The sequence below is a fragment of the Falco punctatus genome (assembly GCF_963210335.1).
Source record: "Falco punctatus genome assembly, chromosome: Z".
Taxonomy (NCBI): domain Eukaryota; kingdom Metazoa; phylum Chordata; class Aves; order Falconiformes; family Falconidae; genus Falco; species Falco punctatus.
In genome coordinates, this window is record NC_137586.1 from 11868043 (window position 1) to 11893077 (window position 25035).

The 25035-nt window shown below is 56.9% G+C and overlaps 1 protein-coding gene across 2 annotated transcripts in view; it reads left to right on the top strand.

The window, feature by feature from the left end:
* TLN1 (talin 1) overlaps nt 1-25035 on the top strand; it is a 35280-nt gene that overhangs the window by 4245 nt on the left and 6000 nt on the right. The window contains exons 1-50 of one of the 2 annotated variants that reach the window (XM_080371977.1): nt 841-1458; nt 1718-1881; nt 4094-4191; nt 4433-4562; nt 4800-4952; nt 5243-5385; nt 5794-5921; nt 6420-6480; nt 6771-6875; nt 7224-7379; nt 7618-7719; nt 7945-8021; nt 8189-8369; nt 9049-9162; nt 9484-9592; nt 10097-10305; nt 10432-10530; nt 12544-12711; nt 12982-13276; nt 13378-13544; nt 13865-13993; nt 14320-14433; nt 14643-14756; nt 14917-15051; nt 15186-15314; nt 15423-15525; nt 15601-15809; nt 15904-16023; nt 16188-16385; nt 16702-16841; nt 16933-17026; nt 17177-17266; nt 17446-17568; nt 17751-17894; nt 18229-18390; nt 18480-18620; nt 18874-19055; nt 19408-19540; nt 19656-19757; nt 19881-20051; nt 20215-20364; nt 20483-20584; nt 20708-20827; nt 21127-21273; nt 22210-22376; nt 22637-22820; nt 23070-23195; nt 23504-23620; nt 23700-23885; nt 24003-24110. In XM_080371977.1, the coding sequence (XP_080228103.1) occupies nt 1752-1881; nt 4094-4191; nt 4433-4562; nt 4800-4952; nt 5243-5385; nt 5794-5921; nt 6420-6480; nt 6771-6875; nt 7224-7379; nt 7618-7719; nt 7945-8021; nt 8189-8369; nt 9049-9162; nt 9484-9592; nt 10097-10305; nt 10432-10530; nt 12544-12711; nt 12982-13276; nt 13378-13544; nt 13865-13993; nt 14320-14433; nt 14643-14756; nt 14917-15051; nt 15186-15314; nt 15423-15525; nt 15601-15809; nt 15904-16023; nt 16188-16385; nt 16702-16841; nt 16933-17026; nt 17177-17266; nt 17446-17568; nt 17751-17894; nt 18229-18390; nt 18480-18620; nt 18874-19055; nt 19408-19540; nt 19656-19757; nt 19881-20051; nt 20215-20364; nt 20483-20584; nt 20708-20827; nt 21127-21273; nt 22210-22376; nt 22637-22820; nt 23070-23195; nt 23504-23620; nt 23700-23885; nt 24003-24110 (6765 nt within the window). In that variant the 5' untranslated portion in view covers nt 841-1458; nt 1718-1751. Of the gene's footprint in view, nt 1-840; nt 1459-1717; nt 1882-4093; nt 4192-4432; nt 4563-4799; nt 4953-5242; nt 5386-5793; nt 5922-6419; nt 6481-6770; nt 6876-7223; nt 7380-7617; nt 7720-7944; nt 8022-8188; nt 8370-9048; nt 9163-9483; nt 9593-10096; nt 10306-10431; nt 10531-12543; nt 12712-12981; nt 13277-13377; nt 13545-13864; nt 13994-14319; nt 14434-14642; nt 14757-14916; nt 15052-15185; nt 15315-15422; nt 15526-15600; nt 15810-15903; nt 16024-16187; nt 16386-16701; nt 16842-16932; nt 17027-17176; nt 17267-17445; nt 17569-17750; nt 17895-18228; nt 18391-18479; nt 18621-18873; nt 19056-19407; nt 19541-19655; nt 19758-19880; nt 20052-20214; nt 20365-20482; nt 20585-20707; nt 20828-21126; nt 21274-22209; nt 22377-22636; nt 22821-23069; nt 23196-23503; nt 23621-23699; nt 23886-24002; nt 24111-25035 lie in introns of those variants that run through there. The other variant, XM_080371976.1, reaches the window with a different exon arrangement.

Sequence of the window (25035 nt, forward strand, 5' to 3'; positions counted from 1 at the left end):
GAACAGCTCAGGAATGCGGAGCTGGAGCTGCTCCATGTGCTGGTGGAGGCGGCACGCTCCTCTGTCCCTGCCTCCCACCCGGCATCGCCAGCATGGCTTTATGGCTTTGCAGCAGCAGGACCCCTGCCCTCTCATTCAGTCCGGGCCAAAACTGGATGCAGGAGCTTTTTATCTATCGCCGATCCAGCCCGTAGCCCACTTGGGTCTGTGGCTGGGAGCAGCCTGCACCAGTGCACTCCATTCCATGGGGGACTGGAGCTGGCAGCACCAGGCAGGGATGCACAGGCTCACTACATGCCGCTGGGTTGCGAGGGAGGCTGCCAGCGAGTCTTGCCCAAGAACCTTCCTGGGCCAGGCTGAGGATGCATGTGGCTGGTAACCTTTCCCTGACAGCCATAATAGGAAGCCTGGTATGAGATCAGTCTAAAAGAGAAGAAGCAGATGTGGTGCGTCCCACCAGTGTTCTTGCATCTTCCCACCAGCTGGGGTTTGAGGATAAGGCAGCCTTAGTCGTCAGAGCAGGGGACTTTTTCCCTATGAACACGCTCTCAGGGAGGGGAAAAGGCATGTTATTGCTGGAGAGCATTGGGTTGGGGCTGGCTAGGGACTGGGAATGCTGAGGAGGGCAGGGAGCAGTGGGGCAGGGCAAAGGACCTGGCGCAGGGAACCCAGAGGTACGTGGCAACCTGGGAAAGCACTGAAAATTCCTGCACAGCAGTTAAACCCAAAGGAAATGGCTCTTACAAGCCCTACAAGCTGCATCAGGCAAGTGGGGGCTTATTTACAACCTCCTTTTACTTCTGCTATTTCTTTCCAATTTTACTGTGCTATAAGAATATTGGAGTTCTAATTAGGTGTTAGTAAACCTGGTGTTTTGGAGCCCAGTTGAGGGATGCTTATTCTGAAGCTGCTCTACGCAGTCCTTCAAGCTGGACCCAGCTTGGGGTCTGGTCCAGGTGGTATCATGTGGCTCTGGTGCCCTCTCAGTGAGACCTGCAGAGGCTGTTCCCTTGCCCTTCGGCTCATCATCTTGTGCACAGGTTCCCTTGTGGGTTTGTGCAGTAGCTGCTGCCATAGACCCCAGTCTCTGAGCGCTTCACTTGGTGTGAGTGGTGCTTTCCCCAGGTGAATATTTTTAACAGGCAAGTTCAGTGTCTGGTGCCCTTATCTTGCCTCTCCGAGCGTCTCTGGGCTTTTCCATCCCTCTGGTTCCCTCTGTGCTCAGGCTGCCAACTCAGCACCATCCACTGGCGATGTGGAGGGCCCTGATAGCTGGGGCAGGGCCCTGCCATCTCCGGGTCAAAGCTTGGTTTTCCTCTTGTGGCTTCTGTGTCATGGCAAGTTTAATTATAACCTGTTGCGTTTCACTCTCCGGACTTATCTTGCATGTTCCCATGTGCTTGCTTCCTCTTCACTGGCAGCATCTCTGCTGGGTACCAGCTGCTCTCACTCCCACAGGCAAGTAAAATCATTTTTGGGAGCCTGGGATGAGGAGACAAGGGTCCCAACACTGGGTGGAGACCCCAGAGTCAGCACGAGGCTGGGAAGTGGGACCCCCTCGCAGGCTCACCAGAGTAGGGTACAGCCCTTGCTTGCTAGTAGAAGCAGGGTCTTGGCTTTTGGGGAGCAACAGTGCTGCCAGAGGGGAGGAGGAGGAAGGACCCTGCACACCAGAGGGGCCAGCAGTCAGAGCTAACCCATTTGTTTCCTCCGGCAGGTGACGCAGGAGTGGGGACAGCCCAGCCGCCACCATGGTTGCCCTCTCACTGAAGATCAGCATTGGCAATGTGGTGAAGACAATGCAGTTCGAGCCCTCCACCATGGTGTACGATGCCTGCCGGATGATCCGCGAGCGGGTGCCCGAGGCTCAGATGGGACAGCGTAAGTCCACGGTGGGGCTGGCTGCTCTGCCAGGGCCACACCAGCTTACCTCCTGGCATTTTGCTGGTCTCCCTTTCCTCTCCTGTCTCTCTGCCCCTCTGGGCTTTCCCAGGGTAGTGAGGGGGTGAGGGAAGCAAGGTTCTAAGTCCTCCTGCCCACTTGAGGCAAAGGGCTGAGCTCCTTGGGCTCCCTTCTTAACGCCCCAGAAGAAATTTGTGGGTTTGGAAGGTAGGAAACCACATTTGGAAGTGAAATACTCGTTGAGCAATTTGAACCCTTTCTGTCTCTGTTCCTCTCTCCTACTTGCATCTATCACCACAAGCCAGGACTAGGTAAGTTTAAACCATTGTAGGGATCGTAGTGAGCTTTAGTAGATCACAGAAGTTAACTTTTCCTTTCTTTGGGGATATGTAGTCCTCCACTGGGTCTGTCCCCCACCAGCAGCTCTCTGCTAGACCTGTGCTGGTGCTCCATTACCTTGCTAAGCCTTCTCAACTCTAATACTTTCCTGCTACCGCTAGGCTCAAAATTAAGCTTACGGCTGATGAGCTCATGATGTGACTCACGCCCACGCGGACATAGCTTGTGGCCGTTGTGGATGCGGGGGCTGGAGCTCTGGGACATGATGTTGGGGTCTCTCCTGGGTCTCTGCTGCCCCTGAAAGCGGCTGTGGCACGGGGCAGAGGCAGCAAACAGGAGGTCAGGAGTCGTGGGAAGAGGAGAGGGAGTGCAGTGACATCTGGGAGCAGCAAATTCCTTGAGGATGGAAGGAAATGCCTTCTCAAGTCGTGCCCAGCTGGCCAGCAGTCCAGCGGACCACAGCTTTCAGTTTTGGAGAGGGTCTGGATGTTTGTGTGGATGCAGGGCTGTAGTGGTGTTGGAAGGAGCACCACATTTCCTGCTCCTGGGTGTGGGCCAGCCTGCTTATAAAAAAAAAAAAAAAAAGGCAGGCAAGGGGAAAGCCTTAAAGGGAACTGCTTATTCCCGAGTTCCTTTTCAATTGCTCACAGCTTTTCTTTTCCTATCAGTTCCTTGCAGCTTTTGTTTCTTCTTGCTCTCCTTAGCCAGTGGCACTCGAGGGTCCCTTTCTGAGCCACCCTGGTTTTTTGACACCTTTGGACAGAGGGAGCTTAGGTGAAGGTTTCCTGCTCTGCTCTTGCTTTGTCTCGGGAAGTGCCTCTCCCTGCCCAAGATACGGAACTGGGGCAAGCTGCTCAGTTTTCAGTGCTTTAGAATCATCCTCTTGGAATTTGCTTTGAAAATAGCTTTTTTAAAAAAATATTTAAAAATAAAATGGCAAGCCTCTGTGATTTTTCTGCTCCCTGTTCAGCAGGATCCTAACAGCAGCGTTAGCCAGGCAGGCGTGGGGCAGCTCAGGAATTTGTCCCTCCCCGCAGAGAGCTGCCAACAAGATGACGCGTTATGAACGTAGCAAGCCAAGATAGCCTGCAGCTCAGGGTTGTTGCAGAGGTGGAGAAGGACCTTTCCCAGGGCAAAGCCAGGCGTGGCCCTGGCCTCTTGCAGCATGAAAATGGGGTCTGTGGGTCTGAGCTGGGGTGCCACGGCCCAGGCTCTGGCAGCAGCACTTTCACCAGGTATCCCAGCCCCGAGGGAGCACGGTTTGGTGAACAGCACTTAACTATGTCTGAGACCTTCTAAGCCTTTATCCTGTCCTTCAGCCTGTGCCCCAAACAGAAGAGTCTCAGCTCCTCTGTCCTTCAAACCAAGGCTGCGTTGTTTAAATTATCTCTGTTTTCAGACTCTGCTGTGTCCTGGACAAGGCTCAGGCCATGCCACCACAGAGTACTGAAAACATGGTGTGCCTAGGTCTTACAGACCAGTTCCCAACACCCTTCCTGATGATCCTCAGCATTTTATTACCTTGCTTTTACTGCTGGTGCATGGTGCACCCAAGATTTCAGAGAGCTGTCAACCACATCTCCAAGATCTTCATTCTGTTGTGACTATCACTTCCAAGTTCAGCATTGCATAGGCATGCTTCAGATGATATTTTCCATAGATAACTATGGTAAAACATGTACCTTGAAGCTTGCTTGCCAGCTTTGTTGCCCACTCATTAGGTTTAGGCTCCAGCATTGACACTGTTTCACGTGCTGGGCTGCCCCAACGCACATCCCTGGGCACAGGCTGGCATCTTGGTGGCCCTCTCCTGCTCAGGATTACCCTGGCAGAGGCTTTACCTGTTTTTCAGCCAATGATTTTGGGCTGTTCCTCTCGGATGAAGACCCAAAGAAAGGGATCTGGCTGGAGGCTGGGAAGGCTCTGGACTACTACATGCTTCGCAATGGGGTAAGCATAAGCATCCATCCCACATCCTTCCAGCTGGTTACCCACCTTGGCTCCATAGTTGGATGTGCCTGCACTGTGAAGGTGGTGTGGGTGCCTGCCCTGCTGCCTTGCATCGTGCCTTGCAGCACACTATGACCCCCTCCAGTTGCACCAGGTAGATGGGAGCTGTTGGTGTGATGGTGGGATGTGGGCACACTGTGCCAGTGCCACTGCTAGGAACTGTGCACCGCTTTGCCCACAGGACACCATGGAGTACAAGAAGAAGCAGCGGCCCTTGAAGATCCGTATGCTGGATGGGACAGTGAAAACAGTGATGGTGGATGACTCCAAAACAGTCACGGACATGCTCATGACAATCTGTGCCCGGATTGGTGAGAGGAGGGGACAGCAACAGTGGGGCGGAAGGGAGGTGTGAAGAGATGGCAGTGTCTGTTGGGGGTGCTGGAGGAGCAGGAGCAGTTCTGTGGTGGATGACCTGGCAGCAGGGATGTCCAAAGGGTGGACAGTGTGATGCTGAAGAGGGTGCATTGCTCTGCACCCCTGCATTGCTCCAGGCTCTGTATTTTGCAGCAAAGTCATGCTGAGCCCGGTCCTCTGCTTTCCTGCAGGCATCACCAACTACGATGAGTACTCACTTGTTCGGGAGATTATGGAAGAGAAGAAGGAGGAGGTTACTGGTACACTTAAGAAGGACAAGACCCTGCTGCGAGATGAGAAGAAGATGGAGAAGCTCAAGCAGAAGTTGCACACGGATGACGAGTGTAGGTGCCTGCACATGCTGGGGACGGGGTCAGCCACTGCTGAGGGCGCCAGGGAGGGGAGCAGGGACTCCTGCAAGGGGAAGAGCCAGTACAGGGGAGTGGAAGGGACTGTGGTGAGGGAACATGTGCTCACACTCCCTGGAGGATTCCTGCCAGGAAGCCCAGGGCAGAGGGGTGAGAGCCGGGGTGCACCAAACAGACATCCATTTCTTGCTCTGTGAGCAGCCCCAGGGTGGGGGCTGGCCCTGCCTTGGTGCCTGGCCCTGCTCATGTGTTGGTGTTGCCTGCAGTGAATTGGCTGGACCATGGCCGGACCCTGCGTGAGCAAGGCATCGATGACAATGAAACGCTGCTGCTGCGGCGCAAGTTCTTCTACTCTGACCAGAACGTGGACTCACGAGATCCTGTGCAGCTCAACTTGCTCTATGTGCAGGTACTACAGCTTTCTGGAGTGCCTGGCTCCACTGCCTCATGCCAGCCCCCTGCCAGGGGTGTTGGCTGAGGGTTTTGGCCAGGAGCCACTGTGGGCTCTTCAGGGATGCCCAGTGATCTCTCAGGTAAGAGCCAACAGTGGCAATCTCAGTCCTGCCCTCTGTGTACTCCTAAGCTCCCCAGGGGATCCCATGTCTCCTCTGTCTGGTAGGAACCGTCCTGAAGTCCTGCTGCTGTTCCTCTCCCAGGCTTGGTGATGGTCCCTGTGGGGGACAGCTGGGCCCTAGATCCTCTTTTTCAGGGCTGCTTTTTTTAAGACTGGAAAATAGCTCTGGCTTGGTGTGGAGGGGAGCAGTGGCAGGGCTGCGTGGCTGCCCAACCCACGGTGATGTCTTCCTTTCCCATGCAGGCTCGTGACGACATCCTGAACGGTTCCCACCCTGTCTCCTTTGACAAAGCCTGCGAGTTTGCTGGCTACCAGTGCCAGATCCAGTTTGGTCCACACAACGAGCAGAAGCACAAGCCAGGCTTTCTGGAGTGAGTGTCCCACGGAACCCCCTGGGCTTGTCTTGAGGTGGCTCAAGGAGCTTGGCAGCCCCCAGCACCGTGCCAGCACATGGGGTTCTGGGGATGCAGTTGCCTCTGATGCAACCGCTCTCCTCCCTGCAGCGCCCAAGCATGGTGGTCCACACCAGCTGTAAGGAGTGCAAGCCCCCCCTTACATTCCTTCTGGCACCCCCCAGGGACATGCAGCCAGGTCTGATGGTGGGAACCCCAGCCCACCGTTTGGCCTCCCCTGACACTGCATGAGGGGCTGCATCCTCAGCACCTCCACCTCGCTCTCAGCAGGGCAGCTCCTGGAGCAGCTTTCATTACTGCAGCAACCTCTCCCACATCCTTCCTGCTCCCAGAAAGTCCCAGCCTGTGCCCTGGCAGGGATGTGTCCGAGGCTCTGGGTTGGGCCTCTTTGTAGTTGAAGACAAACACTGGCTTCAGGCTTTGCTGCTAACAGCTGGCTTGGCTGTCTCTTGGCAGACTCAAGGATTTCCTGCCCAAGGAGTACATCAAGCAGAAAGGGGAGCGCAAGATCTTCATGGTACGTGCAGGGGGAGTGTTGAGACCTGGGCTTCTTGTTCCTCCTCTCCAAAGGCTGAGGCTGCTTTTTTCTGGAGGCAACACATAGCAGTTTGGTGGGTGAGAAACAGGAGCAGGAAGCTGTAGGTGGACAGACAAAGCAGCTCCTGAAGTCCCAGAGGTCAGAAGGATGCTGTAGCAGGGGTAGAGGATGCCGGTGGGGCATGGAGAACCTGGAAAGACTGACAGGGTGATGGTGGCACAACCAGGAGACTGTGGAGCTAGCATGATGTACTGTCTTTGCTGTTGCAGGCCCACAAGAACTGCGGGAACATGAGTGAGATCGAGGCCAAAGTTCGCTACGTGAAACTTGCCCGTTCCCTCAAGACCTATGGGGTCTCCTTCTTCTTGGTCAAGGTAGAGCAGCAGGCCCTCTGGTCCCACCTCTGACTGATGAAAACTATGCCAGCATCCCCCTGTCTGTCATGCCTCCAGCTGCTACCCCTCCAACCACATTACTCCAGTTTTTCCTGGGTCTCCACTCGCCACCTCTCCTTCTTGCCTCTCCCTGTGCACTGCCTTCACACCCTTCCCACTTCCCACCACATGGTTCATACCTTTTCTCATCTTCAAGCCCCATGCCATGGTTGTCACCACCAGGAAGTGTGGCCTTGGGGGTGTTTGGTATCCAGCAGGCCTCAAAGGTCTATGCCTGGGTGGATCTGTCCTGGAGACAGCTCACAACCATTCTGTTGTGGCCCACAGGAGAAGATGAAGGGGAAGAACAAGCTGGTGCCACGGCTGCTGGGTATCACCAAGGAGTGTGTGATGCGTGTGGACGAGAAGACCAAGGAAGTAATTCAGGAGTGGAGCCTGACCAACATCAAGCGTTGGGCAGCATCGCCCAAGAGCTTCACCCTGGTAGGGACCAGCCCTTGTCCCCCACCTCCCCTCTCCGGTGGTGCCCCTGTGGGGTGCTGCCGTCATGCCAGCGCCTCTCTTGGGTATTGCCCCATGGTAGGATAGCCTTGCCCTCCTCTGGTTTCTGTCCCGGCTCATGTTTTGGAGGCTGGTGCTTGGGTGCTTAGTACATACCAGAGGGGCTCAGGATGGCTGCCAATGCCCTGCTCCAGTGCTACCCTGTGCCCTGCCATTGCAGGATTTTGGAGATTACCAGGACGGTTACTACTCAGTGCAGACGACGGAGGGGGAGCAAATCGCCCAGCTGATTGCTGGCTACATCGATATCATCCTCAAAAAGGTGAGGCTGTGCTGGGGAGGGCACCGATAACAGACTTGTCTCTGGAGAGGGATGCAGAGTGCCTCTTGCAGCTGCCTCCAGACAGCTGTTGGCACACTGTGCCACTGGGGAAACTGGAGACAGGGCAGGGGGATTCTGTGGCTCCAGTACAGTGCCTGAGCTGCAGAGGGAGGGGAAGGCTGGGAGGAATTTGCTGGCTGACATGTTTTCTCTTTCCCTCTGCAGAAAAAGAGCAAAGACCACTTTGGACTGGAGGGGGATGAGGAGTCCACCATGCTGGAAGACTCCGTGTCTCCAAAGAAGTAAGTCCTCCAGGAGCAAGTTAGCTGCCAAGTGGAATTTGAAAGGAAAGTGGGCTCCAGCCAAGTTTGCAACACAGCGCATCTGGAGGAAGTGCTACTGGCACTTGTGCAGAGCCTCTTGCTGGGGCTGTGGGCATCCCTTGACCTGGTATTTCTCCCTGTTTCAGGTCGACTGTCTTGCAGCAGCAGTTCAACCGTGTAGGCAAGGCAGAGCTGGGCTCAGTGGCCCTGCCAGCCATCATGCGAACCGGAGCTGGAGGGCCAGAAAACTTCCAGGTGGGCACGATGCCACAGCCTCAACTGCAAATCACCAGTGGCCAGATGCACCGAGGGCACATGCCTCCTCTGGTAAGCACTCCCTGTGCCCACCATAGCACGCAAACTCCGAAAGGTGCCCATCGGGCTCATTTAGACCCATCCATCTGCATCCATGGCCCGGTGTTGGCTTGCTGTGAAGAGCAGGGCCTCTGTGCTGCTGGCTGGCTGAGCTGGTGTCCTCCCACTCCTGCTCTGCAAACTTGAGCGATGCCCTGGCATTTTCCCCTGGCTGGTGGCCACAGCCTCTCCTTCAGGTTAAGCTGCCCCAGGCTGCAGTGTTTGGACAGCCCCACCAGTGTTGTGTTTTGCAGCAGAGCCCTCTGCCTGGCTTTGGTGCCCTCCATGTTCTCTGCAGCTGGAGAAGTGCTTGGAAAAGGTCACAAGGAAGCTGTTTTCTTTGACCTCACTTAGCCTGCTACGAGGCTTGCTGTAAAAGCATTGTGGGGTCCCACTGCACTGCTCCCCACTCCCTGAGAGCTGGTTAACTGCAAGATCTTACTTGTACCCATGGTGGGATGGACCATTTCCTAGTGGGAGGGGCAGAGAGGAAGATCCCCTTTTTGCTAGGTGCACCCCCTTTGTGGAGACGCCTACCTAGAGCACTGTCATCGACAGCACATTACACCACGTTGCAGAGGGGCATGTGAACCACATATTTAAGCCTAGATTTTGAGCCTCCCTTGTACCTCAATCTGTCTCTGTGTTGCAGACTTCAGCCCAGCAAGCCCTGACTGGCACCATCAACTCCAGCATGCAGGCTGTGCATGCAGCCCAGGCCACACTGGACGACTTCGAGACCTTGCCGCCCCTTGGGCAGGATGCTGTGAGTGCTGGCTGAAGGCAGGATGCTGAGGGGGGGACCTTGTTGGAGGTTGTTGGCTGGGCTGGGTGAGGCTGGCCTCTTTCCTAGGAGAGCTGTCAGCAGCTCCTGGGAAGATCTGCCTGCAAAGAGTGGGGTTGTATCTGACTCTGGGGGCAGGAGTGGAGGGGACTTGGCGCGGTCAGGTTGGGCTGGGGAGTTTTGGGTGGTCACAGCTCTTCCTTCCCTTTTTGTCTCTTCTTCCTTGCATCTCTCTGTGTGAGCATGGGTGCAGCTACACACTACCTCCACCACCATCTCCTGACTCTGTTCTCCCCATTTCAGGCATCCAAAGCCTGGCGCAAAAACAAGATGGATGAGTCGAAGCATGAGATCCACTCCCAAGTGGATGCTATCACTGCTGGCACAGCCTCAGTGGTCAACCTCACTGCAGGTATATGAAGGGTTGGAGAAGAGGGGTGCCCCATCTCTGGGGAAGGCTTGGTGTCTTGTCTGGCTGACAGTCATGGCTCCTGCCCTCCATTAAAAGACTGAAGGAGCCAGCCTGCCCCAGCTAGAGCTAAATCAGCCCCGACTGCTTCTAACATGCCTGTAGAGCTGGCCATGCCCCCATGGGCTCACCCTGCCTTTAGATCCCTGCCTGTATCCAGCCCAGACCTTTCCTCCCAGTCCTTGGCTGACCAGCCATCCTCTGGACCAGGAGCATGTTGTCCAGTCCCCTGCCATAGCTCCAGGCACAGCCATGACACAGTGCAGCTCTCTTTCCCCAGGCCCTCCTGCCCAAACTCACTTGATGTGACAACCTTCCAGGCTTAGGAGCCAGAGAGTCTTTCCCCAGGCTCCCAGGAACGAGAACCATATCAGTGACGGGCACAGGGATACTCTTGGAGCATCACTTGAAGTGTATCTCATCGTGACTCATCTTCTCCCTGTGCAGGGGATCCAGCGGACACGGACTACACTGCTGTGGGCTGTGCCGTCACCACCATCTCTTCCAACTTGACGGAGATGTCCAAGGGCGTGAAGCTGCTGGCCGCACTGATGGAGGATGAGGGAGGGAACGGGCGGCAGCTTCTGCAGGCAGCCAAGAACCTGGCGAGCGCAGTGTCAGACCTGCTGAAAACAGCACAGCCTGCCAGCGCTGAGGTGGGGGGCCAGAGGGGCTGTGGGGCTGAGGAGGGTGGAAGCCGAGGGTGGTTCAGGTGGTATCAGGTGATGAGGTTTCAGGGCTGGCTCATGAGCCTGCTGTTGATTTTACCTTGTTCCTTGCAGCCCCGCCAGAATCTCCTGCAGGCTGCTGGCCTTGTGGGCCAGACCAGTGGGGAGCTGCTGCAGCAGATTGGGGAGAGTGACACCGACCCCCGGTTCCAGGTGAGCGCACTCGGTGGCAACCAGGGACACCCACTCCCTAAAACTATCAGCCTTTGCACAGGACATGGCAGGAGGGGCTCCAGACTGAAGTGTGGCTGGTGCCCAGCAGTGACTTTGCTGAGGGAGGGGACAGGCCATTGCCCACCTCTGTCCCTAGAGCCGCTGTGATGTAACGCATCTTATCTTGTGGATTCCCATGTAGATCCCAGAAAGCCGGCGTGCTTGGATCCTACCTGCCTCTGACCCAAAGACGGTAAAAGGGGGGGCTGTAGGCATGGATGGCCTGGTGGACCCTGCCCCCTCCACTGTGAGGGGTGCTCCTCTGGGGACTATCAGCTGAACTCTTTGGAGAAGGGCTCTTCTAAAAATCTGCTTTTCTGGTGGTTGGCTCTCAGAAGTCCATGCACTCGGGTCACTGCTTGGGCAGGCGCTGCCCTGGGAGTCCATCCTTGTAGCTGTCAGCTCCTGCCTGCCACTCCTTGCCAATGGGAGTTGTTTGCCTGCTCCCATCAGATACCCAGGGCAGCTGGAGCCTGGCGGGGTGGTTTGTTTTGGCTGAGCTGACTCTAGCTGGCTTACTTTACCACAACTGTTCCTTCCAGCACAAGGGAGAGAGTACACCATGCTGCAGGGAGGATCCAGCTGTAGTATAGACAAAACAGACTCTGGAAAGGATTTTCTGTTTGTGGCAGCCACAGAGCCTCAACACGAGCAGAAAAGCCTTGACAGATAGCCAAGGGGAGTAGAAAAGCTAGCACCGGGACAGGAAGCCATGCTTAGCCAGGTGGCAGTGCCAGGACAGGGCAGCCCCAAGGGGCAGCCTTAGAACCTGGAAGATGATTTGCACACATGCAGTGGGATGCTCTGCCTTGCAGCTGCCAGACCCGAGTGTATCTGCTTCCCTCATTTGGGCTTGGATGCGGTGGTCTGGGGACTTTGGAGCTGGGCGCATGTGCTCTGCGGTCTCTCTTCCTGTCTGGAAAGGTGGCGGATTGCAGCAGGAGTAGTTTTGGCTTGCAGGGGGTGAGGGGATGCTGTGATACTTCTGGCTTGGTGGCCAGAGGCTTAGCTGTCATGGGGTGTGGGGCTGCTTGCTGTGAGCACACACATGGCAGGAGGACTGCAGGCGCAGCAGGCAGAGAGTGCTGCCCTGCATACCAAGGTCTTTGCCCCAAGTGTTTGCTGTCTAGTACTGGTGCTGTCAGTTTTCACCAGCAGTGTGCCATAGGAGCTAATCCTGAAGGCTGCAGTGTGCTTTTCTGCCTGATGCCCTGCAGGAAAGCAGTTTGCCATGGGCTGGTTGCTGCCTGTTACATGCTGCCAAGGTGGCCCAATGCCTTCCCTGCCACCCCTGGGGAGAGGAGGCTGGCTGCTGGGTCATACCTCTCCCTTAGCCCTGGGAATGACAGCAGAGACTTAGTCGGTTGCTAATGAGCTAGAAAACAGCTGGTATGCCTGCAGTACAGGTGACCAGTGTGGGCAGCATCCCCAGTTGCCTCTTGCTGGTAGGGTGAGCCTGTGGACAGGCAGCTACCCTGGTGTGGCTGTACTGCAGCCAGCTTGTGCCTGCCATTTTCATGGCGCAGTCCATCATTGTTTTGCCATTTGCCAAGCAGTGCTGGCAGTGCCTTGCAGAAGGTTGTTGCTGTATTACAATCAGGGACTCGGCACAGGTTGTTGCCTGGAGAGTGGGCAGAGAGCAGGTCATGGGTGTTGGGGTGATGGTGAGTGTTGCCCAAGCTGCTTTGGATGGTGTTTGTGGTGGTGCCATGCTGCAGGCTGCAGCTCAAGGGCAGGTTACAGCCTCACCACTGGCTGAGGCACACAATAGACATGGGGTCAAGGTGTTGCCAGCCACTCCAGGTGTTCAGTGCTGCTGGTGTTGGGACAGAGTGGATGAAAGGCCCCGAGAGCTCATGTTTCCCCACTGAATATTTCATGAGAGCCCTTCTGGTGGCTGCCGGTGCTCCTGCTGTTGTGCCTCCACAAACTGACCCTCTGTGTCCTCCCCAGGACATGCTCATGCATCTGGCAAAGGCAGTGGCCAGCGCTGCTGCTGCACTGGTGCTCAAAGCCAAGAACGTGGCTCAGAAAACGGAGGATGCTGCACTGCAGACGCAGGTGATCGCTGCTGCCACCCAGTGTGCCCTCTCCACTTCCCAGCTGGTGGCCTGCACCAAGGTAAGCAGCAAGGTTAACCCTTGCCTCAGCATGGCTGCAAGCATCACCTGGCTGGTGGCAGCTCCATGGTGGGGTCGTAGGTGTGCCAGGACCATGTGTCCTCCGGTGGGAGATCAGGGGTCTGGCACCAGAAGCGTGGGCTGCCTCAGGCTAGGGTCCATGCCACTGTGCCCAAGCACTGAATATTATCTTCGGAGCAGCAGAAACTGCAGACAGCTGTCCCTGTACAGGTCCTGCTAGAAGCCCACCGTGCTTTCTCTTCCCCTCCAGGTAGTGGCTCCTACAATCAGCTCCCCAGTCTGCCAGGAGCAGCTAATCGAGGCTGGCAAGTTGGTGGCCAAGTCGGCGGAGGGCTGTGTGGAAGCCTCCAAAGCAGCCACCAATGATGACCAGCTCCTGAAGCAGGTGGGGGTGGCAGCCACAGCTGTCACCCAGGCCCTGAACGACCTGCTGCAGCACATCAAGCAGCACGCCTTGGGTGGGCAGCCCATTGGGCGCTATGACCAGGCCACCGACACCATCCTCAATGTCACTGAGAACATCTTCAGCTCCATGGGCGATGCTGGTGAGAGCAGCTTATGTCACCTGGGGTAGAACCTGGTGGATGGGGAGATATCAGGAAGCCCATGGGACTTGCTAATGGGCCACCCTTCCTTTCTGTCCCAGGGGAAATGGTGCGTCAGGCTCGTATTCTGGCCCAGGCCACCTCTGACCTCGTCAATGCCATCAAAGCTGATGCAGAGGGAGAGACAGACCTGGAGAACTCGCGCAAGCTGCTGAGCGCAGCCAAAATCCTGGCTGATGCCACTGCCAAGATGGTGGAGGCTGCAAAGGTCAGTGACATGGGGGAGGATAGACACTGGCTTTGGCCTCCAGCCTTGCCTAACACGGTTGGCTCAGTGCAAGGAGGGGGACAAGCAGCCCCTAGGTGGGGGAGCAGTTCCCAGAGCAAGGTCCTGCACCAAGCCAGGTGTGGTGGAGTGAGGCTTTTCCTGGAGCTCTTCTGCTGCTGAGCTTTCCCCGAGAGGCTTTGGGCATCTCCCCAACTTTGCAAGCAGCTGAGCTGTGTCAGGAAGAGCACAGCTGCTGTGTCAGGAAGACAAGGAACCCTGTGGTCCCTGTAAGCTTTGAATGGGTTTCCTGCTTTCTCCAGGGAGCCGCAGCCCACCCAGACAGTGAGGAGCAGCAGCAGCGGCTGCGTGAGGCAGCAGAGGGGCTCCGCATGGCGACCAACGCAGCAGCCCAGAATGCCATCAAGAAGAAGCTTGTGCACAAGCTGGAGGTGAGACACTGGGAAAGGGGCCATGGAGGACAAGCAAGCGTGGTCAGTGAGCAAGACCTGACCAGGAGCCCCCTCATCCATGCACTTCCTGGAGGGATAAAGTCCTTTCCATGTATAGTGTCTGTGTTGCATCCTGCAGGGACCTCCCCACTGCTCTCTTCCCTTTCCTTGTGTCCACCATGTTGCTTTGGGACACTGAGCACTGAGGGTGCTGGGAATGCTCTGGTGTCACAGGTGGAGGCACAGGAGAAGTTTAGGGGGAGCTGGGTGCCGGTGTGTGGCAGGCTGCCCTGCTGCCAGTGCTAACCCGTGCCTCCCTCTGCTAGCATGCAGCCAAACAAGCTGCAGCCTCTGCCACCCAGACCATCGCCGCTGCGCAGCACGCTGCCTCCTCCAACAAGAACCCTGCTGCACAGCAACAACTGGTGCAGAGCTGCAAGGTAAGGGCCCAGGCCTGATCCTGGCATCTCCTGTGCTGCCTCCCCCATCCCTTCTCCCATCAGCCATGGGGCTTCATGCTTAGTGGCAGTGGGCAGGCAGGACCTTGGGGTCCTCATGCAGTTCCCCCAGGAGCTGATCTTTCAGCCACTGATCCTGGATTAGGTACATCTCCTGGCTGAGCCTTTCCAGTGACCCTCCTCTCTGGCAGGTGGTGGCAGAGCAGATCCCAATGCTGGTGCAGGGCGTGCGAGGAAGCCAGTCACAGCCGGACAGCCCCAGTGCCCAGCTGGCTCTCATTGCTGCCAGCCAGAACTTCCTGCAGGTACGCGTGCTGCCCGGAGTCTCCCATACGAGCTCTGGCATTAACAACCTTCCTGCTGTGCGTGGTCCTACTAAGATACTGGGAAACTTGCTGCACATGGGCAGTGGAGAGATGTTACGTGTTCATCCCCTTCTCACTGTTTTTTCTTTTGGCCTGGCAGCCTGGTGGGAAGATGGTAGCTGCAGCTAAGGCCACTGTCCCTACCATCACAGACCAAGCTTCCGCGATGCAGCTCAGCCAGTGTGCCAAGAACTTGGCTGCAGCTCTGGCTGAGCTCCGCACAGCCGCTCAGAAGGTGAGAGGGATTGGACCCCAGCTGTTAGAGCAGGAGGGAACAGTGGGGATAGCCTGGTAACAGGTCATGGTCTCTGCTACAGCAGGGTGGGCTCAGAGGTCACCCCACTCACCTTCCCTTCTTTCCCATCACAGGCTCAGGAGGCCTGTGGACCTCTTGAGATAGATTCAGCACTGGGTCTGGTACAGAGCCTGGAGAGGGACTTGCAGGAAGCCAAGGCAGCCGCCCGCGATGGCAAGCTCAAGCCTTTGCCAGGAGAGACGGTGAGTGTGTGGGGAAGGGTGGCACAGGGTAATGCAGCGTGGCTGCTGGGGCAAGGGAGCTGCCAGGAAGTGCAGCCCACCAGCATGTCCCCATTCATCCCACCGCAGATGGAGAAGTGTGCCCAGGACCTAGGGAACAGCACGAAAGCAGTCAGCTCTGCCATCGCACATCTCCTAGGAGAGGTAGCCCAGGGCAATGAGAACTACACAGGTACCGCCTCCGTGCCATGGCTGGGAGTGGGGAGGGGGCCATGCTGGCAGCCGCTGACCTCTCCATCCCCCACAGGGATTGCTGCCCGGGAGGTGGCCCAGGCCCTGCGCTCGCTCAGCCAGGCCGCCCGCGGTGTGGCGGCCACCACCCCTGACCCACAGGCACAGAGCGCCATGCTGGAGTGCGCTAGCGACGTCATGGATAAAGCCAACAACCTCATCGAGGAGGCGCGGAAAGCGGTGGCCAAGCCTGGTGACCCAGAGAGCCAGCAGCGCCTGGCCCAGGTGGGGAGAATGGGTACCTCGGTGTGACCTGCCTGCCTGCAGGAAGGGCACGAGGTTGGCTGGGGGATGGTGACAGCTCTTTGCTTCTCTGCAGGTGGCCAAGGCAGTGTCGCAGGCCCTGAGCCGCTGTGTCAACTGCCTGCCGGGGCAGCGAGACGTGGATGCTGCCATCCGCATGGTGGGAGAGTCCAGCAAGAGGCTGCTTGCAGATTCGGTGAGCTGAGCTGGGGCGGGAGGGGGAGGGGGAAGCCTTCTAGGGATGCAAGCCAGTCAGTCTGCACTGGCTTCCTCTGTAGCATATCACAAGCATGTGCTAGACCTTCATCCTTCATCCCTATCCTCCTCACTGCCTCATCTAACCCCTCTCCCTGCCTCCAGTTCCCTCCCAGCACCAAGAGCTTCCAGGAGGCACAGAGCCAGCTGAACCAGGCAGCCGCAGGGCTCAACCAGTCTGCGAACGAGCTGGTGCAGGCATCGCGTGGCACCCCTCAAGACCTGGCCAAGTCCTCCGGCAAATTTGGGCAGGACTTCAATGAGTTCCTGCAAGCAGGAGTGGAGATGGCCAGCCAGTCCCCGGTGAGAGCAGATGCCCATTGGGCGATCCTGGGTATTGTGAGAGGTTTGGGATGCCTGAGAAGGTGGCTTGGCAGCGGTGGTTAGGGTGGCTGTGACCAGTGCAGCTGGTGAGATGGGGACCTGGAGCTGTGCAAAACCACAGCAGCAGGGAGAAGGTGGCTTGGGTTAGTTCAGCAAGAGTTGCCACCATATCCTTGCTGTTGGCAGGTGAGTTGGATGAAAGGAACTGGTTCAGCCTGAAAACCACTGGAGAAGACCCAGGGTGGGTGTGGAGCTTGGAAATCTGCTGCAGGTAACTCTTCTTGGTTTCTTGCAGAGTAAGGAAGACCAGGCACAGGTGGTGTCGAACTTGAAGAGCATCTCCATGTCCTCCAGCAAGCTGCTGCTGGCTGCAAAGGCGCTCTCTGCTGACCCTGCAGCTCCCAACCTCAAGAATCAGCTGGCAGCAGCAGCACGGTATGAGGAACGCTGTGAGATTGCTGTAGCAGTGGGGCCACGTTGCAGGGCTGGCGCTGAGCCGTGGTTCTTTCTCCCTTGTCCCCTGCAGGGCTGTGACTGACAGCATTAACCAGCTGATCACCATGTGCACCCAGCAGGCGCCAGGCCAGAAGGAGTGTGACAATGCCCTGCGGGAGCTGGAGGTGAGAAGCCCCATCTTGAGGCAGTGGAGAGGCTGAGGTGGTGGGGAGTGGGGAGCTGCACCTCATGGCGAGGGGCAGGAGGGAGCAAAGAGGAGGTGCAAGTGGAGGGCACAGACCCTTTGCCTGGATGTGACACCTGTGTCCCTGCAGACTGTGAAGGAGCTGTTGGAGAACCCCACCCAGACGGTCAACGACATGTCCTACTTCAATTGCCTTGACAGTGTCATGGAGAACTCCAAGGTGAGTCCTGAGCTGGCAGGAGAGGTTTGGGGAAGGACAGAGGGAGGGTCTGGGAAGGATGTAGGAGCAAAGGGAAAGGTGGTTCCTCCCCTGCTGATGACACACAGTGAGCTCTGAGCCTGGGAGCACTGCCTGAGTGGGAAGTGATCTTCCTAACAAGTGCGTGGTATGTCCTGCAGGTGCTGGGCGAATCCATGGCTGGCATCTCCCAGAATGCGAAGAACAGCAAACTGCCTGAGTTCGGTGACTCCATCAGTGCCGCCTCTAAAGCCCTCTGCGGGCTGACGGAGGCAGCTGCCCAGGTGAGATGCGCTCAGCCCCAGCTCTGAGCATCACTCCTGGTGCAGAGGTGCTGTATGCACCCCTCCCCTGCCCCTCCAAGCCTGGCTGTGTGGGACAGCGCTGCCAGCCTCCTCCACAGCCTGTGACTGGTCTGAGCCTCACCACTGTGCGCAGACTCTCACTGCCTCTCTTGTGCTCCTAGGCTGCCTACCTTGTGGGGGTGTCGGACCCCAACAGCCAGGCTGGACAGCAGGGCTTGGTAGACCCCACTCAGTTTGCCAGAGCTAACCAAGCCATCCAGATGGCCTGCCAGAACTTGGTGGACCCTGCCTGCACCCAGTCCCAGGTGAGTGTGAGGTGGGGGCACTGTTACAGGCATCTTGTTGCTCAAAAGGGAGTGTGAAGCTAGTTGGAAGACCAGCATCCCACGAGCTGGCCAAGATTATGGCTAGTATCTCATCAGGCCCCATCAGCTGTACTAGGAACCGGTTTGCAGCTTTGGTGCAATGGTGACAGTCCAGATGGGGGGCTCTATGGGCATGCAGGACTTTGGTGATTCTTTTTGGGTCCCAGGAGGGACTGCTGTGGTCACTGGTGCCTCATGTGGGGTTGGTGGGAAGGGAGAGCTGCAGGGGTGGGGAGTCAGGGTGGATCCTGCCTTACCCTGCTGTTCCCTGCAGGTGCTGTCAGCAGCCACCATTGTAGCGAAACACACCTCAGCCCTGTGCAACACTTGCCGCCTGGCCTCCTCCCGCACCGCCAACCCTGTGGCCAAGCGCCAGTTTGTCCAGTCAGCCAAGGAGGTGGCCAACAGCACAGCTAACCTGGTGAAAACCATCAAGGTGCGGTGTGCCTTGCTGGGGCACAGTGGTAGGGATGGGATTTGGGGCATGACGGGGGTTGGATAACTGCTCTGGTCTCTCCACATCAGGCCCTGGATGGTGAGTTCAACGAGGAGAACCGGGAGCGGTGCCGTGCTGCCACCGCCCCTCTCATAGAGGCTGTGGATAACCTGACGGCCTTCGCCTCCAACCCAGAGTTTGCCACCGTTCCTGCCCAGATCAGCCCGGAGGTGGGATGCTGCAGAGGCAGGGGGGATGTGGCCCAGCTCTGACAGGGGCTGCTGCAGGGTGGGGAGGAGCTGTGCCACTGCCTGAGCTTGGCATAGAGTCCCATTGTGGGGCTAGTGCCTTGTGGGGTTGCGATGGGGTTATGGTAGCAAGCCTTGGGCTTCAAGGGGCTGCTCCAGAGTGAGGGTCACAGGAGAGGGAGTAATTTCCCATGCACAGTCCCTCACCTCACCTGCCCATTGTCTCCCTGTGCAGGGGCGCAGAGCCATGGAGCCCATTGTCTCTTCAGCCAAGACCATGCTGGAGAGCTCTGCTGGCCTCATCCAGACTGCCCGCTCTCTGGCTGTCAACCCCAAGGACCCACCACAGTGGTCAGTGCTGGCTGGCCACTCTCGCACTGTCTCGGACTCCATCAAGAAGCTGATCACCAACATGAGGTGAGGAGAGTCCTGCCAACTTGACTGTGGCCCTGGCCCTGCTGGCAGGTACCCTTGCTATGAGCAAGCATCCCTGGGCATGTTTTGGCTCATCATGTCCTTGGCTGCTGCCGGTGAGGGGAGGCAAGGGATGGGATGGAAGATGCCGTCCCTCTTGTCCTGTGCAAGAGCTGCTACCCCAGCCCTGGCATGGGTTGATGGGAATGCATGCCAGTGTGCCTGGGCTCTATGATGCTGGGTTGGTCCCAAAGCCCAGGAAGATGGCTCCTGTCCCTCACTGGCACCAGGTGAGGGTGAGGGTGAAAGGATGGCATAGCACTTGCCAGCGCTGGGCTGATCCATCTTCACACAGGGACAAAGCTCCAGGACAGCGGGAATGTGACGAGGCCATTGAGGTCCTGAACAGATGCATGCGGGAGGTGGACCAGGCCTCCCTTGCTGCCATCAGCCAGCAGCTGGCCCCCCGAGAAGATATCTCCCAGGAGGTGGGTCAGGGATGTGCTGCTGCAAGCCTAACAGGGACAGGTGTCCTTCCCTCCAGCTGCATGCAGTGACTCCAGCCCTGCTGCAGCCTCATGCAACACCTTCTCGTTGCAACAGGCTTTGCACAACCAGATGATCACAGCTGTCCAGGAGATCAGCAACCTGATTGAGCCTGTAGCCAGCGCAGCACGGGCCGAGGCCTCACAGCTGGGGCACAAGGTAACATGGGGATGGGGAGCTGCTGACAAGGCGCTCACTGTGTGTGGAGAAGCTTATGGTGGGAGGAGAGGCACAAGGCAGCTGGGAATGGAAGCTGCTGGTGCTGATGATGTTCTTCCCTAGGTGTCCCAGATGGCTCAGTACTTTGAGCCGCTTATTATGGCAGCTGTCGGTGCTGCCTCCAAAACACCCAACCACCAGCAGCAGATGAACCTCCTGGACCAGACCAAAACACTGGCCGAGTCCGCTTTACAGATGCTGTACACAGCCAAGGAGGCTGGTGGGAACCCCAAGGTGAGCCGGAGGGACACGTGTCAGTGGTGTGCTCCCCTTTGTGCGTGGGTGCTGCATGGTGCACATGCGTGTGCCAGACATGGAAATCTGGGATAAGTGTGCAGCATCCCTGTTAGGAGGGGAGCCACAGCCTGCCTTCCGTCACTCTGGTTCATCCTTGCAGCAAGCTGCCCACACTCAGGAGGCCCTGGAGGAGGCCGTGCAGATGATGAAGGAAGCAGTGGAGGACCTGACCACAACCCTGAATGAGGCAGCCAGTGCTGCCGGTGTTGTGGGGGGTATGGTGGACTCCATCACCCAGGCCATCAACCAGGTGAGGGGAGTGTGGAGAGGACCTGGTGAGGGCTGGGGGTGGGAGAGGAGTCAAGGTCAAACCCTAAAAGGTCTTTGGGCTGGAGCTGGAGCCAGAGCTTCCTGATGGTCTCTTGCAGCTGGACGAGGGGCCGATGGGCGAGCCAGAGGGGACCTTTGTGGACTACCAGACCACGATGGTGAAGACAGCCAAGGCCATCGCAGTGACTGTTCAGGAGATGGTGGGTGCAATCAAGCCTGCCACTGTAGAAAGCACTGCCTGCCACCGAGGCAGGTGGTCACCCTCTGTGCTTGTCTGTCCCAGTGTAGGGCTGCTCCAACTCCTGCTCTTCTTCCATTGGCAGGTCACCAAATCCACCACCAACCCGGATGAACTGGGCATACTGGCCAACCAGCTCACCAACGACTATGGGCAGCTGGCGCAAGAGGCCAAGCCAGCTGCCCTCACTGCTGAGAACGAGGAGGTGCAAGCATGGGGGAGTGCTGGAGCATGCCATGAGGCAGGGCAGGGTCTGCTGGGGTGTGAGAGCAGAGGACAGGGACATTCAAACATCCCATCGGAACTGGGGGCAGGAAGCATTCACACCTTACCAGCAACACGGTGTGGAAATGTGGTGCAAAGCCGTGTTTCCTTTTTTCCCTGTCCTGACTGGAGAGATTGGGAGAGAGTAGCTGGGTGGGGGTGGCTGGTGTTCACCAGTGGGTGTTGTGGATGTGGGGCTTAGTTCCCTGCTGGCTCTCTCATGCATGTGTTTCTCTCCAGATTGGCTCCCACATCAAGCGTCGGGTGCAGGAGCTGGGTCACGGCTGTGCTGCCCTGGTCACCAAGGCTGGAGCCCTGCAGTGCAGCCCCAGCGATGCCTACACCAAGAAGGAGCTGATAGAGAGTGCGCGCAAGGTTTCTGAGAAGGTAAGTTGTCCACAGAGAGGGGTGACGGTGTGGCAAGGTGAATGGGATGCTGGATTGTGCCATGTACCTGCCCTTGGAGCCATGATACTAGGTTCTCCCCTGCTTGTGTTGGGCTCTGCTGGCTCTCTCAACCACACTCGCCTTGCGCAGCTGAAAGGGTGGAGGGTGGATCCTCCTCCAGGCACCCTAACAGCAGCAGGTGCTGTGATGGCCGAGTGTGATGTCCAGGTGCTGCCTGCTGATGTCCCGATGATGGCTTGCCGGGGGAGACAGATCTACACACTGGTGGCAGCCTGGGGCTCTCCAAATCAAGTCTTGCAGTGGTGGGCGTAGCGTTTGTTGTGTCTCCAGCCAAGCTTGCAGCTCATGCTGGGTGATTGATCTCCCCCTCACCTTTTGCTGGCATAGTGGACAGTCGGTCTTAAGAGTACACTTCTGACTAACGGGTGAAAACGCAGCTTAAAAACTCTAGTTGATAGAGGTAGAGCAGCAGTGCTTGTAAGCAAAATCACAAAAGCAAAACAAATGCTTGTTCATCATGCCTGGCATGTGCCTGCATACTCAGGACCTCCTGCAGGTCCTGCCTTTCCAAGACTGCTTTCTGTCACAAAACCTGTTCTTCTGTGAGTGCTTGCCCAAGTACAGAAATGAAGTTTAGCAGCTAAAGAAGGAACAAGTGATGGTCTGATGCCCATCCTGCAAACCTTATTAATTTGTAAACTACCAGAGTCCAATATCTTCTGGACCCCCGAATAGGATAGGGGGAAGGTAAAAATAAATAACCAGAAGCTAAGAAGGGGTGTCCAGACCACACAATTCCCAGTTGCTCTCCTTAGTATGGAGTGGCTCTGTTCTGGGAGGTGCCGGAGAAGGTGTGTGTGGTGGGATGGCCTGAACCTACTCTGCTCCCCTGGTCACCCTACTTATACCCCACAGGTGTCTCATGTGCTAGCAGCTCTTCAGGCTGGGAACCGCGGCACGCAAGCCTGCATCACAGCAGCCAGTGCTGTCTCTGGCATCATTGCTGACCTGGATACCACCATCATGTTTGCCACAGCAGGAACCCTCAACCGGGAGAATTCTGAGACCTTTGCTGACCACAGGTACCCAGGCATCTAATCCAGCCTCTGCTCAGCCAGGGGTGGAGGGTCAGGCTCTGTCCAATGCCAGGAGACCATGGTCTCCTGTCTTGGAGCTGTGTACCAGCCCAGGGAGACTTGCCAAGTTCAGGTCATGCTGACTCTGTTTCCCTTCCTCTCCATCTTGTGTGTACAGAAGGCACGGTCCACAGTCTCTCTACCCTGTGAGGACCATGTGTGCATGTAGAGGGCTGTGTCCTCACTGACTCTCTTCTTCTTCCCAGGGAGGGCATCTTGAAGACAGCTAAGGCACTGGTGGAGGACACCAAGGTGTTAGTGCAGAATGCCACGGCCAGTCAGGAAAAGCTAGCCCAGGCTGCCCAGTCCTCTGTGTCCACCATAACCCGCCTGGCGGAGGTGGTGAAGCTGGGTGCTGCCAGCCTGGGATCTGAAGACCCAGAGACTCAGGTGAGATGGGGTGTGTAGGGTGAACAGAGGCTGCTTGTAGCTTGCTTGAAGGGGTTGAGGGTTATAGCTGTTGTGTGGCACTCTGGGCTGTATTCTGCATGTTAAGGGTTGGTTGGACTTTGGCTGGTGCTGATGGAGCTGGGCTCCCTGTATGCCGTGGGGTGCCCAGATTTCTTACTGTTGGGCCACACCACACCCAGCCTGAGTGTGACCATAGCCAAGCTGTTGCCTTGGTCTTGCTTTCCCCAGGTGGTCCTGATCAATGCTGTGAAGGATGTGGCCAAGGCACTTGGAGACCTGATCGGTGCCACCAAGGCAGCTGCTGGAAAAGCTGGAGATGACCCTGCTGTCTACCAGCTGAAGAACTCTGCCAAGGTCTGAGTTAGGTGTGATGGGAAGGAGGTGGTGGGGCAGAGGGGGGCTGGAGAAACAGCAGGGGGGCTTCTTTGCCTGTCTGGGGGCAGGAGGACAACTGGGGGGTAGTCAGGGCAAGAGGGGAGGAAGGGCCACATAAAAGGTGGGTCACAGCATGCAGAGGAGGCATTGGTGGGAGAATAAGATGAGGTGATATGAGTGGAATATGGGGGTGAGGCCATTTTGGACCCAAACCGCAAGGGAGGGACAGGCACCAGCAGCAGTCCAGAGCTTGCATGGGGCTTCATGGCTCTCTTGTCCCTTCTAAGGTGATGGTGACAAACGTCACTTCCTTGCTGAAGACAGTGAAAGCTGTTGAGGACGAGGCCACGAAGGGGACACGGGCACTGGAGGCCACAATAGAGCACATACGCCAAGAGCTGGCAGTGAGTACATCTGCGGTGCTGTGGCTGTTGTCCCACTTGCCAGCGGCCCTGTGTGTCACCACTACCTCTTGCCTTGCAGGTCTTCTCCTCCCTTGTGCCTCCTGCCAAGGTCTCCACCCCTGAGGACTTCATCCGTATGACGAAAGGCATCACGATGGCCACGGCCAAAGCAGTGGCTGCTGGCAATTCATGTCGGCAGGAGGATGTCATCGCCACAGCCAACCTGAGCCGCCGTGCCATTGCGGATATGCTGCGTGCCTGCAAGGTGGGTGGGCAGGGGACGTGCGTCTAGCATGGATTTGTGGGTGGCTGTTTGTGCTCGCAGGGATGGTGCTGGGTGTGAATCATCCCGTGGGTGAATTTCCTTGTCTACGGGTTTCAGGAAGCTGCCTACCACCCAGAGGTGAGCAGCGATGTGCGGCAGCGGGCCCTGCGCTTTGGCAAGGAGTGTGCTGATGGCTACCTGGAGTTGCTGGAGCACGTGCTTGTGGTGAGTGTCCCCACTCCAGTTCTCAGGGTGGGAAGAGGCTGCCCATGGTAGCCGGGGCGCTCCCCAAATCCCTGAGGTCCTCTGAGCTCTGCACCTCCTTCCACTGAGGTCTTTGCACGGCCCTCTTCACTGCCTGTGCTGGCACAGCACACAGCTGAGCCTCTGCCATGGGAGCAGATGTTGGAGAGACAAAAAGGCCCTGAAGAAAGTTATTTGTCTAACAACAATGGAGATTAACTAGCCATAAACAGATGAGAGGCTGGAAATTCAACAACATGGGAGAAAAATACTAAAGCAGCTTCCAGTAAGAGTGAGAGGAGTAAAAAAATTTCAGGCAGTGTGAAAACAGACCTTGTTAAGCTCACAGAAAAATGGGAGACAGGCAGTACTCTTGATAGCAGAAGTGATGACATCAAGCACTCACTGCACTCTTTTGAGCTGACCTTCCTCTCTTGAGTTACTCCCAGAGGCTTCAGGGGACTGCTTTAATTTTCTGTCCTACAAGATAAGTATAGTTTACAAAAGCAAATTCGGAGTGGAAAGCAGTGGAAAGCATCCAGTGATGTCCTTTCAGTTGTTTGTGTCTTGGCAAGATCACAGAGATGGAATCAAGGGCACTTTGAGAGCTGCAAGGACTCTCAAACCAGGGTCAAGACAAAGACTGAGAGCAAGTCGGCTCCATGGCAGGGTTTCACTAAGCTGGTTAGAAGGGCTTGGTGAGAGTCTGTTCAGGTTCACCAGAGAGAGGGCACTGGAGCTCAGCCAGTGGTTTCCCGCAGGGAAAGACCCTTTAGGCAAAAGGTAACCAGCACTAGCAGCACAAAGAGGAGCTGGGCAGGAATCAGAATCAGTGGCTAGAAATCGAAGCTGGGCATAGGGGAAGTCGAAGGGTGGTTTCCTCTGAAGGAGGTAACCACTGGGATAC